The sequence below is a fragment of the Barbus barbus genome, assembly GCF_936440315.1.
Source record: "Barbus barbus genome assembly, chromosome: 50".
Classification (NCBI taxonomy): domain Eukaryota; kingdom Metazoa; phylum Chordata; class Actinopteri; order Cypriniformes; family Cyprinidae; genus Barbus; species Barbus barbus.
The window spans coordinates 5170038-5184599 of NC_136728.1; the positions used below are offsets into that span (position 1 = coordinate 5170038).

Genomic DNA, 14562 nt, shown 5'->3' on the forward strand with positions numbered 1-14562 from the left:
TATGTTTAGCAAGCTATCTACGATTTTTGGTCTAATGTAGTTGATAAACGCGCAACATTGAAAGTTATTAAAGAACATAACGCGTGTCTTCAATAACCGGAAGTGACGTGGTTGTCGCTTCTCAAGAGGATTTTCCACATTCGCGTTGTTTTACTACCTTTCCGTTTCGTGTCGTTTAATGACAATTTAGGGAAACTGGTCCGGTGTCACTGAAGGAATACATAACGAAACTTTTTTTTTATTATTAGTAATCTGGGAAGCTCTGCGTTGTTTAAGGGTTTAAATGTAACTTACAACAGCTGGTCAGATATGGCGAACAGAAGCTGATTTCATCGAGGGTTTCCTCTTAGTTTGCTTCTCCTTCCTCTAATACTCGGTTGGTTTTAACAGCAGGCTGATTTCGGCTCATTTACGGGCTCAAAGGCTGCCTGAGGTTAGTGTTTGTCGATTGGTAAGTGGTTAGCTAGTTAGGGATCATGGATTTCGACAGCGTGCTGTCTATCGCCACCCAAAAACAAGGCCTCAGCAGCATACCGGTATGTATGAGAAAAACACATACAACATCATTTATCGTCTTTATAGTATATGTAAATGTGCAATCGATGACTTTGGAAGATCCAACTACATGTAGTTTGTTTAATTCAAACGTTTTATTGTTGTAATGTGCCAGTCGATCATGTTTTAGGGTAATATTATATCATTGGATGTAATTTGATATGCAAATGTTTGTCGTTTTCAATGGTGTCTGTCTTTTATAGAAGAGATATAGCCTGAAAACCGGTCCACCCAAGAAAGATGACAAAGTCAAGGGAGTAAATTCAACTGCGGTACAGGCCTTCTTGAAAAAACAGGCCGTAGAGCAAAAGAAAAAAGGTGCTTTTTTCTCTTTAAACCTTGTTTAGCTTTACATAATATCTCCTAAATGCATAGTCCTTCCATGTCATTGCAAACCTGTAAGACTTAGACCATATGACTTATATTTGGACATGTCACATCCACATCAGGGTTGACCGCAACCACATAAAATGTCACATTTAGTTAAAAAGTAACGCATTTTTAAACCAGAAAGTCATTTTGACTGTGTTCCAGTTCCTAGTTATTTTGACCCAGACATCGCATTGGAGTAAAACCTACCGACTTTGCTTACACAGGGTACAGCAACTTCCCAAAACAACTGGATAATCTTTGTACTTTGTAGGACCTTGTTGCGCTTGGTGTCCCTGTCAAAAATAACAGGGCTCCAAGAATTGCTTGTAAATCTCTCATTATGCTCAAAAACCTTTTGAGTTCTTGAATGATCTAAATTAACCTAAATTACGTAAAGGATTTTCTGTACAGCACACAGGTTCAATTATAAATGATAATAAGAACCCAAAACCACAAATGTGTCACAAAACAAACATTTAATCATCTGAAGATAGTAACGTGTTACTCTTTATTATTCTATATGGGGGTCTGTTTAACAGCCAGCAACTAATATTTTATCAAAATGTATATTTCAGTCAAAATCAATTAGTTGGTTTTCTCTGCTTTGGGTGGACGCACTCTTCTAATATTTGCAGATAAAATTCAACCTAACGCAAAACATAAGTTAACACTTCTCAATGCATTAAACACACTTGCCAGGAAGTTCCTAGCAATCCTGCAGACCTTGATTAGCTGGTTCAGGTGTGTTTAACTCTCTAAAGCTTGACATAAGTAATAGTGATCTGAAAAAATATTTTCTTTTTCTTTTTTTTTAATGGAATGCAAGCATGTTTTTATTGAGGATGTTATAGTATTTGATAAATCGGGCTTAGATGGGAATGTTATACTTGAGGAAAAACACAAACTAAGTGAAAATATGCAATTTGGTGTAGTTGCGGATATTTATTTAGATGTAATTTTAACAGCTTGTAATGGAAATCAGTGAGATCTCTATAACAGTATAGCAATCTACTTAAAACTATTCAGTGCGTATAAATATCAGTTGTTACTCAATATTCTCCAGTAATGTGTTTTCGTAAGATGATATTTGATTAGTGTTATGATCAAAGCTCTGTAGTTTTTATAGTCGGGGCTAAACATATAACGCAATGCAAGATGTTTGAGAGATGAACAAATAAACATTTAACAAAAGCCTGATGGATCATTAAAACTCATCAACTTTTTTTTTTCCTTCCTAAAAATGATGTATGAATAATCAAGTAAACATAAGTTCAGTCCATTAAATGTTCATCTTGAAATAATACTAACAATGTAAAAGGTTATTCTTATGTTTACAAAAATCAGTTCACAGCATAAAGACATTTGAAGCATGACCTAAAGAGGGATGTTTTTGCAGTTGTACTAAAAGGCCTTTTACTTACCATCTATCAGACACAGAAAGCATGTAGTAGATTCTGTACGAAGTTTTTCAGCAAAGCTTTGATCATTTAGAGGCCTTAATGTATGCATTAAAAATGACACAATAGTGTTAATTGGAACTAAACTCTGCAGGATAGTGGCCTTGCAGGAGCAGGATAAGACATCCCTGTCATTAGGGTCAGACTGATTTTGCAAATTCTAGGTATGGGGCCCCAACACAATAACTGTGCTCTTTTACGCCTAACCCTTATTTTGCTTGCTCGCTCTCATAGTTATTGTTTATTTATCCCTTCACAACCAGTAATTAGTCAACCTGATGCTGTTCTAAAGCCATATTAGGCTAACTTATTTTTTTAGATCACAAAAGAAGACTTTATTAAAACAAATAAATACATTTTTGCACTTGTCCATTTAATACATTGTAAACGTTTTTTATTTTTTACAAACATAAAATTATCCCATGCAACTCAGCCCATATTCCAAGTGTTCTGAAGGCATACGGTAGGGTTTGCCGAGAAACAAATAAAAAATGTAATCTATTATAAAGTGAAAATCTCCAGTAATCGCATTTGTGCATTTATAGAAGTGCACAGCTGTCGCACCGGCATGCCTAGGAAAAGCAGACGAGTCATTTTGAAACATCAAGATTTTAAAATTATGCCTTGAAACACGACTTTCTTTACTGAGGTGAATATCTCTGTTCTGAGACAGTATTCATTGGTACAACATCATTGGTACAACCCTCCCCACTCTCCATGAACTGTACTCATTCAGAGTGCGCAAAAGGGCTGGTAAAATCACTCTGGACCCCTCACATCCAGCACACTCCCTCTTTGAACTGTTACTGTGCGTTCACACCGCCGCCGGCGAGAGCGTCAAAATTCGCTCTAGCCGCCCTGCCAGCGACGCTGTAGAAAGATTTGTTGACGCTCTGACGATCGAGCACGTGGTCTTGTATTTAAAGGAGCCGCAAAGATAACAAGCAGGTTGATCTTGTGTAGATTGACCACAAGCAGGGTATAAGTTAACCTCATGAAATATTTGAAAGTAAGAGATTGATCGATGGAAAGAACTTAATTATAGTTACATGTTTGCTAACGAAATAAACCAATAAAGCCATTTGTGTGGTGTTTTTGTGTTCATGGTTTACTAGCCTAGGTCTTTAATTAATATTAACATTAATTTGTGCGCAGCCTACAAACCAAACTGTCCTGGCTGAAGTGTAGCCTAAATGCAATTGGTCAAATCGGTGTTGTTTTGAGCAAATTAATTTCATTTCCGCTGAAAAACAAGCGTTCTAGCGTGAAAATGCTTGGGAACTAATGTGGTCGGAACCAAAGTTTACAGGACTGCGTTCTCCCTCTCAAGCGGAGGACTTCTACGTTCCGATTGGTTGCCGCCCAACCGCGTCATAGCTCATTACCATAAAGTTGACCTGACTTCAACTCTCCTCGACACTCTCACCGCCCAAGCCGCGCCGCTCTCGCCGGAGCTCGCCGCCGGCTCACATTGAAAATGAATGACTTCCGGCCACTTTGACGCTCTCGCCGGCGGCGGTGTGAACGCACAGTTAACGTCTGTTTGAGGCTACAGAGCTGTGTGCACCAGAACGACCAGACACAGGAACAGTTTCTTCCCTTAGGCAATCCATCTCATGAACACTCAACAATAAACGTGGAACACACAACTATAATACACTATCCATTCACCACACTCACTAATTTTATTTTTATTTTCTCATTTCTAATTTGCACATACTTGACCTGTACGTACATAGATGTCTATATTATATATTGTGTTTTTGCTGCTTTGTACATTGCCTATTTGGTTATTTGTTGTTATTCTTTTATCTGTGTCCTGTGCTGTTGCTGTTTTTCTGTTGCACTGTGGAGCTTCTGTCACTAAAACAAATTCCTCGTATGTGTAAACATACTTGGCCAATAAAGCTCATTCTGATTCTGATTTTACAGCATAAGAATGCACGCAAAGAGCGCTCCCTCATGTAATCTGTAAAAGCTATCACTCCAGTTCATTGCAGTCTCACAATGTTCCGTTAATAAGCTCTCTACACTGCACAATGAATCTCTTATTTATATCGTATACTAGGGCTGCTCGATTATGGAAAAAATCATAATCACGATTATTTTGGTCATGATTGAAATCACGATTATTTTACACGATTACTCGTTGACTTTGGAAATATGTTGCATTTATTGAACAGAACAGTGAATTCTCCTTAAAACAGATTAAGACAGATAAAACAGATAAAGGCAAACAAGATCAACAATGTAGTGCACTTCCACAATCTTTTGAAAACAAGTAATAAATAAAATATAAATAGTAAATAAAATAATAAATAAATTAGTCCAAAATAAATTTGCTCACGTATGTGCCTTAACAAACTGAAAAATGCAAAAACATTTTACAACATTCTACATTTTAAAAATAATTAACAATAAAATTCCGGTCAGTAACTCAGTCCAAGAATATTTTAAGGCTGGCACACTATCGCTCAGAACTAACAGCAAATATGTTTAACTTCAACTTTAGCCTATGTAAACATGTTTCAACATGGCCAAAATGTTGATAGGGTTACAGATCTAAACCTTAAAGGTTTTTAGCCAGAAACACCAGCCTATTCACATGATCTGGTTTCAGTGATGAACGCAAGCAGGAGACAATATTTCCCCTAGTGCTAAAGACTCGCTCTGATGAAGAACTTGTGGCTGGAATACAAAGATATTTCCTTGCCAGGTTGGAAAGACGTGGGAAGATTCTCTGAGATTCCTTCCACCACTTCAGTGGGTCTTCCTCAGCATCCAGTGTCTCTGTCTGCTCTTTTTCTGCCATCTTCACTCGCGCTGATTTTTAAATGCGATCAGATACCACATACGCAACTTCTTCGCTAACAGTATAGAGTGAGAGAGTTCGGGCTTCTGGAAGGGCGAAAGTGCGGATGGGCGCGCGCGCGTCAGAACGCAGGTCAAAATAACTTAAAAGAAAAAAAAGTGAATAATGTTTTTTTTTTCGATTACACCATTTTTGTGATCGTTGAGACCCGAAATCGAAATTCGATTAATTGCACAGCCCTAATACACTTTATTATAATGAGAGGATTCACAAGGTTGCAGAACTCTGCACTTGACAAAAACTCTGCATTTTGAGTGGTCAATTCTAACTTAAACACTTCTAGTCATTGCGTTCAAGAAATCAGCCGATATGTCTGTGATTGGCTACATTGCTCAACGCTGTAAATATGTTTTGCCAATATCAGATGGGCCCCCTCTGATTCCCCAGGGCCCTTAGCGGCCGCTTACCTTGCTTAAATGTTAAGTCCGCCACCTGCCTGCCATAGGGATTTGCAAAGACATGAGTGTAAGAACATAACCATGGCATTTCTCAAATAATGCATATTTTGATGTTCCCCCCATTCTCTTTCTTAGAACTACAGAGTAAGAAAGCAAAAGAGGAGCTGCTGGCCAAAAGAGTGGAGCTGAAATCGGATAGAAAGGCAAGAGCAATGGCTTCCCGAACTAAGGACAATTTCAGAGGTTACAATGGCATCCCTGTCATAGACCAGCCCAAAAAGAGTCGGTCGAAGGGGGAGAGATCAGAAGAGCATCAGACATCGAACACGTATGATGATGATGATGATGATAATGATGATGGTGATAATTATGACTATGAGGGAACAGATTCTGAATCTGAAGAACAAAGCTTACCTGTCAAGCCTCCGTCTCGGACTGAGTCCTACAACAAAGTCGACAGCAAACCGAAAAAACCCAGTGCTTCAGCAAGGCCTCCTCCTCCATCATCAATGAACTTTGCTGACCTCTTGAAACTTGCTGAAAAGAAGCAGTTTGAACCTGTTGAAATGAAAGTAGTGAAGAAGACCGAAGAGAGGCTTAGAACAGCTGAGGAGATTCGAGAACTCGAAATAGAGCGCAAAGTCAAGAATCAGGATAGAGGGAAAGATGCCAAACCAGACAAGAATTCAGGACACAAAGACAGCCGATCCCAATCCAGGGATCCAGGCTCAAATTCACAAAAGAAGAATGTAGACCGAGATGGCAAAATTGGGAAATTGCCCAAGCCATCAGGGGAAAAGTACCTGTCAAGTAGTACCAGCAAAAAGCCAAAACTTCAATCTTCCAGTGAAAGAATTCCAAGTTCTGCCAAACTACATGGAGACAGAAACTCAGGCTCCTCAGGTGCCTTAAATAGTAAAGCTGCCATGAAGAATGGTGCTCCGTTTCAATTGAAACAAACAGCACCATCTAGACCCTTACAAGGCCAAAGGCCCACAACCTCAAGTGACCTTACCCCAAAGAAGGGGAATACCTCAGTACCTCAAGGGAAATCAAGTATGTTAGGAAGTCGTACTGGAGTTGCTCCTGGTGCAGCTAGACCAAGTCAAGGACCACACAAAAATTCTGGGCAAGTTAGACCTAGTAACTCTGAAAGAGGTGGGCAACCTCAGAAACCAGCTAAACCAGGACACTTATCACGGCCTGGGAGCAATGGGCTTGTACGACCCTCTTCTGGTGACCCCTCAAAGCAATCAAGACCAGGTGGTAGTTTGCAAGGTCAGCAGGTTCCTGGAAGCTCCAAGGCCTCCATAAATGGACCAAACAGGATGGGAGGTAGTGTTTCTGGGAGACCGGTAAATGGCATGGGCTCTGGCCCTGTAAGACCACAGTGCACTGTTTTTTCAGAGACTATTTCATCAAAGAACTTTGCACAGAGACCTGGGATGGTTCCAAGACCTGGGATGGTTCCAAGACCTCCGGGACCTCAAGGCTCTAGGACAGTGATTGCCCCCTCAGGCCACAGAATCCTGGTTAGATCTCCTGGTAAGAGTTGCAATAAGAACCTCTTAATGGCCAAGTGTTTCATGATTAGTTTAATATATTATCAAGTGAACTGCTGTTTCGGCAGATGCCAGTCCCAAGATTTAATGTAACGTAATGAACGTTGCAACTGAAGTTAATGGGGCAATGCATTACACCATATTAAACATTATACACAAACATTTAGAAAAATACACTTAGAACTCTATATGCAATTAAATCCTGATGGACAAAATCAAGTCCTTTCTTTAGTTTTTTTGTCTTGTGCTGGAGCTGTTTCACTTGGATACAAGTCATAGTAGAAGAGGAAAAAATACAGTTTCATACTTTTCATGTACTTTTTTGTTTTTACAAACCAAGACGACAAGTTGAAATTATTTAAGGTGGTAATCAACAGCCCGTTGAAGATATTATTAAACCAGTTAATGTGAAAGATTCCTTTTGCTTTGCAAAAGTTGATTTGAATATTCCAACAGTTGATTTGGTGATTCATCTACAAAACTAGGAATCCAGCTTCTTGTTTGTTAGGCATATTAGGTATGTTTACATGCACAAATGTCATCATTTGTAACGAACTCATTACGACTTCAGGTTCTGAAAGTTCATTACATGTACATTACATGTATTCCGAACAAAACTTCAACGGAATCGTAGTCGCCATGTCCGAAAGTCACTGTGAGAATAATTGAAACCAAACATAGGCACGTTTGTATAATGTTAAAGCTATGTAAATATGTGCATAAAGGTATTTTAGAATATGATTGAGAATATCTTCTGATTCATGAGCTTATATGTTCTCATTGTTTTCCCATTGAATATTTTTAGGTCTGTGCCCCCCCCCCCCCCCCCCCCCCCCCCCATCCATTCTGATTAAAATTTAATTTGGATTAAGCTCAGTTGATTGAGTTTGACGTGAAAGTTTTCTGATTGAACTGTTAATCTGATTACTAACTGATTATTTGGATGCATGTAAACGTAATAACTTAGCAATTTATGGAACAAGCAGAATTCATAAGTGTGAATCGATTCTTGTTGTTTATTTCTCCAAGTACTTGTATTGATTTTGCGTTAGAATGAGCTCGATTTGCACATGTTTGTTCATGTTCTATAAACAAGGACATTTGTTTTTCATTTGTAATTAGTAGCAATTTTGAATGCCTTATGTGTAATATTAAATGTTTTTAAAGTTGTATCTCGCTATTTTTGAAGGACCAGCCTTGCCCCCCATAACATCCAGTCATAAACGAAAGTACGAGGATGAGGAAGAGTATGATTCTGAGATGGACGACTTCATCGACGATGAAGGAGAAGAACAAGATGAAATTTCAAAACACATCAGGGAAATCTTTGGCTATGACAGGACCAAGTGAGTTTTTGCCCAGTTTAAGGTTACTATAAAATATCCTTGGTCTTGAAAAGATCTTGCTAGTTATAGATGACGTTTACTCGTAGATGTTTGTGTACTTGCGTAGATGGTTCTAGCCTTAAAATACAAGGATTGTTTGCCTACTTTGTGTTAAAATTGGCTTTTGTTTCAACAGATATAAAGATGAAAGTGACTATGCACTGAAGTTTATGGAGAGCAGCTGGAAAGACCAGCAGAAAGAGGAAGTGAGGAGGTAAGAAGTCAGCTGAAAACTATGAGTGGGTCAATAGTAGTTATGACAAACTGCTTTGGTTCATCATTTTCACCAAATCATCACAGTATTGCCTTCTTTCCTGTGTTTTTTTTTTTTTTTTTTTTTTCTTTGTGTGTTTTGCTTTGCCCCTGATTGTTTGATTAGCCTGCGATTGGCAGTGCTGGAGGACCAGGAGGAGGAAAGACGAGAACTTGAGGAGATGCAGAGGAAGAATGCCAAGAGGAGAAAATGATTGTTTCAGATGAAATAAAACGCTTCTCTCCCTTTACACAGAGGACCGGCATAAATGGCGTTCCTTAATGACACCTGTTTTTGTTTCTGCCTCAGCTTACGCCTGGGCATCAAGGAGGATGAAGAGGACATGCGCATGGAGGAGGAGGAGATGAAAAGAAAACTAGCGATGAAAGCAAAGCAGAAAAAGATTTAGTTTACCTTCCTTGACTTTGATATGGTCTTATTTGGTTGGGAGGAACCAAGTGGATGCCTTCCATGTTCCGCTGACGTTGTTACACTATTTATTTGAATGCCCAAGCCATGGGAGCAGGTTTGCACTATCAAGAGCCCATCTGACATTGCTGAGCTTCGGAGAAAATAATATATGAAATTAATATCTGAGAATCACGATTGCATTTTTTGTATCTGTTGAAACTATGAAAGTATATCTATGTGGATGCCTTACTCAAGCACTAACTTCCAGATTGGTCCTGATTTGGGGAGAGTTATTTTATAACTTGTACTATTTAATTGGTTAAAAAGACAGAAGACTGCCAATTTTCCAAAGTATTTTTTGTTAAAGTGATTTGACCGATTCTGTTGTCCTGTCATTTGTTAATTCTGTGCTGTCGCTGTAATGGTGGATCTGGTTTCAGAAACCTGGAAGTGAAAATGAGTCGCCCTTAGCTGGCATGAAACTCAAATATTAACTTTGTGCTGTGGAACACATTGGTCACGTTGCACAACGCAATTAAATAATTAATATTTTAACATCTAGACAACTAGTCAACATTTAACATGGCAAAACCATGGTATTCTGTGAAAAATCTTGAAGTACCTATGGTAACAAAAATGCATCAAATGGACGCAGTAGATTTAGTAAAAGTTACTGATCCAGACAACCAGTGTAAAGTTGACAACCAAAGATGTTAGTAGGTGTAATTTTTAATGTCTAGAAAGACAAATTGGTAGAAAAGTCATTAGGCTAACCTTTCCTATAGCACATATACGTCTGATATCTGTTAAAGAGCACTTCATCTGGAAAGCATCTGCTGTGTACAAACATCTGACAGACGTCTTTAAAATGTCAGTTTTACATACATTCTAAATAAACATATAGTTGACATAATTACTGCTCCACTTGCTCTCGCTGGTTTAGTCACTGGACCAGAGTAAATGGCTGCAAGAGTATCACCATCATCTCTTTATTATCTGCTTCAAAGCAAGGCACAGACAGGGCTTCGACTACGCCACGATTAGGCCATAGTTCAATTAGGACATTTAAGTTATTTTTATAAATGTGCTTCGGAAAAAAACATTACTGGTGTGGATCTTGAGAGAAACCAAAGGCACTGATATATTTTCAGATCAGTCAGTGCAAGTTTCTTTCAGTTGAAACAGCTCATACTTACATTTTAGTCTAGGACTAGGCTTAAGCATTGTCTGTGAAACCGGGGGATAATATTTCTCAGCGTTTGACCCACACGGAAATAACCTATATAAACATGTTTTGATATATGTTTTTAATATATGTGACATATATAAAATTGGCCGTTTTCCTATAATATATGTACATATATGCATGTATATATGTGTGCATATATGCATGTATATATGTGTGCATATATGCACCTATATGTTTACTTATATATTAGTAAAATTATTAAAATCCATAGCTGCTAGACAACATAAATAAAAGCCCAAAATGTCGAAATTTACATGTACATATAGGACTTATATGTGGATATAAAGAAGCAATACAGGAGACCTATATGGCCTTTATATGCACATATATGCACCTCAATTTTGCCTATATGTGGCATATATATACGCATATATGCAGCATATATGTTATCATATATGTGCATATATACTGCATATAGGTTTCATATATGCGCATATATCCTCATATAGGTTCTTTCCATGTGGGAAGCATGGTACCGAGCCATTTCTTCACGCAACTTACCTATTACCCAACACGCCGAAAGAAACCGGCTCTATGTGGAGTTATAAAAAGGTTGTAAAACCTAGCAAAGGTATTAGGGTGTCACCCAGCCTGCAGCTCTGCAAATGTCTGTCAGAAAGGCGCTGTGCAGTCCAGCAGGAGGCAACACTCTGGGTGGAGTCAGGACTGGACTGGGACAAAAAATCAGCCCTGGCATTTTTGGTCCAGGCGGCCCACCACTACAGAATAGATAGATAGATAGATAGATAGATAGATAGATAGATAGATGCTTAAGGTCAAGTATCATTTCAAATAATTTAGTAAAATGTATAAATTATATTCAACTCTGTACAACATTTACAGGAAATCTTGCCAGTCGTCTCCACGCCAGTGGACAGCAAAGTGGAAAAAACAATCTGTGTTCTACATTTTGATCTAAAAAATTACAGTTAGATATTGTTTGGGCGCAGTGCATTACCAAACATTTTCCACTAGATGACACCTAGGCTCCATTTATGACCATTTATGCATCATTATCAAATGATAATTACCGAGGAGAAGTGACTCACAACAAATTTGCAACGCTGACAAAATAATAGCTAGTTAATAATATGTTATATTTGTCAGTCAAAGTTATGACTGCTTTAGGAAATAACCAGTAGTTTAGGCTTAAATATTAGGAGAGGTAACCTCTCTCTTCCCTCCATTATATTGAAGCTACTTCTTACCGATTCAACTACCCTCTTCTTCTTGCCACTACTGCTCACTGTCCCTGCGTGATGGTCCTTGGCAAAAAAGAAAAACATTCTGTCGGAAACATTCTTAAGTGTGTTGGCCCACTGGGAAAATGCCTGGTATGCCCGATTACTAATCCAGCCCTGGGTGGAGTGAGCCCTCAGCCCCAGGGGGCATGGCTCGCCTTAGGAAAGGTACGCCAAGACAATTGCATCCACTATCCAGTTGGTCAACCTTTGCTTGGAGACAGCCTTCCTCTTCTGCTGATCTCTATAGCAGACAAGGAGCTGCTCAGAGCTGCACAGGGTAAATACAGGACACCACAACGCTAAGGCTGGATCTGCCTCCTCCGGGGGCAGTGCTTGCAGGTCCACCACTTGATCCTGGAAGACAGTAGTGGGAACCTTGGGCACGAATGTAGTCCAGGGTCTCAGGACAACGTGAGAGGAGGCCGGCCTGAACACAAGGCACTCTTCACTCATCGAAAAGGCTTACAGGTCCCCGACCCTCTTGTGGGTCACCATTGTGGTGGAGAGTAGAGCCTGTGCTTCAGTCAATGATGAGCCCCAAACACTGATATTCTGCTGCTTTATTTAAAGACAGTAACACTGCAGTTGCTTAAGCAGCGATTATATTTTTGTTAAATACTCCAGAACATGCATGTGTGCTATAGCTGATGATCAACTGAAACGATTTGAGTTACAGACATGTTTTTAGTCATTTAAAGTGTTTGCAGTTTTAAACTAAGAAATATTTTTTTTTTCTCAGTGGACTGAAATTATATAAGTTCACATTACTAACGCCATATTAATACTAATATTTTAAACTCAAACTGTTTGAAGCAATTGGGGCAGAGTTAATTTCCATGGCTGTATAACAGTAACATGCTGTAAAAATGTAGAGCTGTAAATTAACGGTAGGGGGCTGTAAATTAACAGAACATTACTGGCAACTCTGCCGCCAGTAGATGATTGTTATTTAACGGCACATTTTTTTACAGTGAATATGCAAAAAGAAAAAAAATACGTTTTTTAAATTGTACATCTAAATATCCCAGCAGCCCCTGCCAATACAAGCTCCCCTTCAACTAAGTCTCAAACATCAGCTCCTACAAGTGAGTATTTTTATTCATGGATAATTAAGTAAATGTGTTAATAGGAAAATTATATCTATTTTATTCATATTTATCGTTAATGTGTTATATTGTAATAATAACTCATTATTTCATGTCAAATTCTAAGTATCAAACTAGCGTCTACCAGTTAAAATTTGACATTGGGAAATAGGAAGTACACAGTAAGACAAAACTGTACTTGTATAGTTTAAAGCAATTCCATGCATCTTAGTAACAAGTCTTGCAATATAAAATTGTGTTATATATATTTGTTTGTTGTTTTGTTTCTTTATACATCTGAATGTCCTTGCAGCTCCTGCCACTACAAGCTCTCCTTCAACTAAGTCTCAAACATCAGCTCCTACAAGTGAGTATTTTTATTCATGGATAATTAAGTAAATGTGTTAATAGGAAAATGATGTCTATATTTTGTTCATATTTATTGTTAATGTAGTATTTTATAATAACAGTTGTGATTATTTCATGGCAAATTATAAGTATAAAACATCAGTATGTACAAGTTCAAATTTTACTTTTGATTTTATCAAAAAGGTTTTTGTTGCTTTGTTTCTTTGTACATCTAAATGTCCCAGCAGCTCCTGCCACTACAAGATCTTCTTCAACTAAGTTTTAAAACAACAGCTCCAAGTGAGTATTTTTCTTTATGGACAACTGTGTAAACATGATAAATGGAAAATTAAAATTCAGTTTATTATTAATCTGATATGTTGTACTGATTTAATTTGGATTCAGTTTTGATGTCCTCTCAAGTTTACTTTAAAGGGCACCTATTATGCAAAATCCACATTTACATGATGTTTGGACATAAATGTGTGTTGGCAGTGTGTGAACACAACCACCCTACAATGATAAAAATCCACCCACTCATTTTTTTAATCCCCTTTAAACCAAGTCAGTCTCACTAGGCCTGCCGTTTTGATTCTCATGCAGTGTGACATCACATTGTATAGGGCCGGGCCACAGGGGCTCTGACAATGACAGCTGACATCTGACAGCTCTGCATTATAGTTTCCATCCTCAGCGGTTGTACGTTGTCCTCCATTTTCTCGGAGTACGAGCAGCTGTAATGTCAACAATGTCTCTCAAGCAATCCCGGTGCTCTGTGTTTGGATGTAAGACTGAACATAAGAGTTTTCATTTTCTCCCAACATCTGAGCTGCTGAGGACGCACGCTGTGGATTACTTTAATTTTTCAAGATCTCAAAATCTACCTAAATATGTGTATCACTCCAGACTTCTTTGTGAATGTCATGTCGTTATAGTGCTTAGTGTTTTAATCATATTTGTTTGCGTACATCAAGTCGCGTGCCTCGTCAATCGATCTGCATCGATGACAGGTCAGCGCGGCGCAAGCTCTGTAACATTGCATTTCATCCAACTTTCAGTGCATTTGGCTTTCCATATGTACAGCTAAACACTAGTTCTCTCGCTCTCAGTTATGTTGCTTCTACCGGCTGTTTATTGCTGTAGATATGCAATGCAGAGAGACATATATGCGACGCCCTCATCTGGAGACGATGCGGGAATATGCAGCTCATTTGCTTTTAAAGCAATGCACTCCAAAACAGCACTTTTCTAGAAACACCCCAAAAATGACATTTTCAAGCTGTTACAATAAATGATCTGTTGGGTATTTTGGGCTGAAACTTCACAGACACATTCTGGGGACACCCAAGACCAATATTACATCTTGTAAAA

The 14562-nt window shown here is 38.5% G+C and overlaps 1 protein-coding gene across 1 annotated transcript; it reads left to right on the plus strand.

The window, feature by feature from the left end:
- The first annotated feature begins 98 nt into the window (after window positions 1-98).
- LOC306868289 (protein SPT2 homolog) lies at window positions 99-9645 on the plus strand. The gene is made up of 6 exons (XM_079414402.1): window positions 99-536; window positions 759-873; window positions 5790-7199; window positions 8406-8562; window positions 8738-8815; window positions 9164-9645. The coding sequence occupies exons 1-6, from the start codon at window positions 477-479 to the stop codon at window positions 9261-9263; spliced, it is 1920 nt and encodes a 639-aa protein (XP_079270528.1). The 5' UTR covers window positions 99-476; the 3' UTR covers window positions 9264-9645.
- The last annotated feature ends 4917 nt before the right edge of the window (window positions 9646-14562 follow it).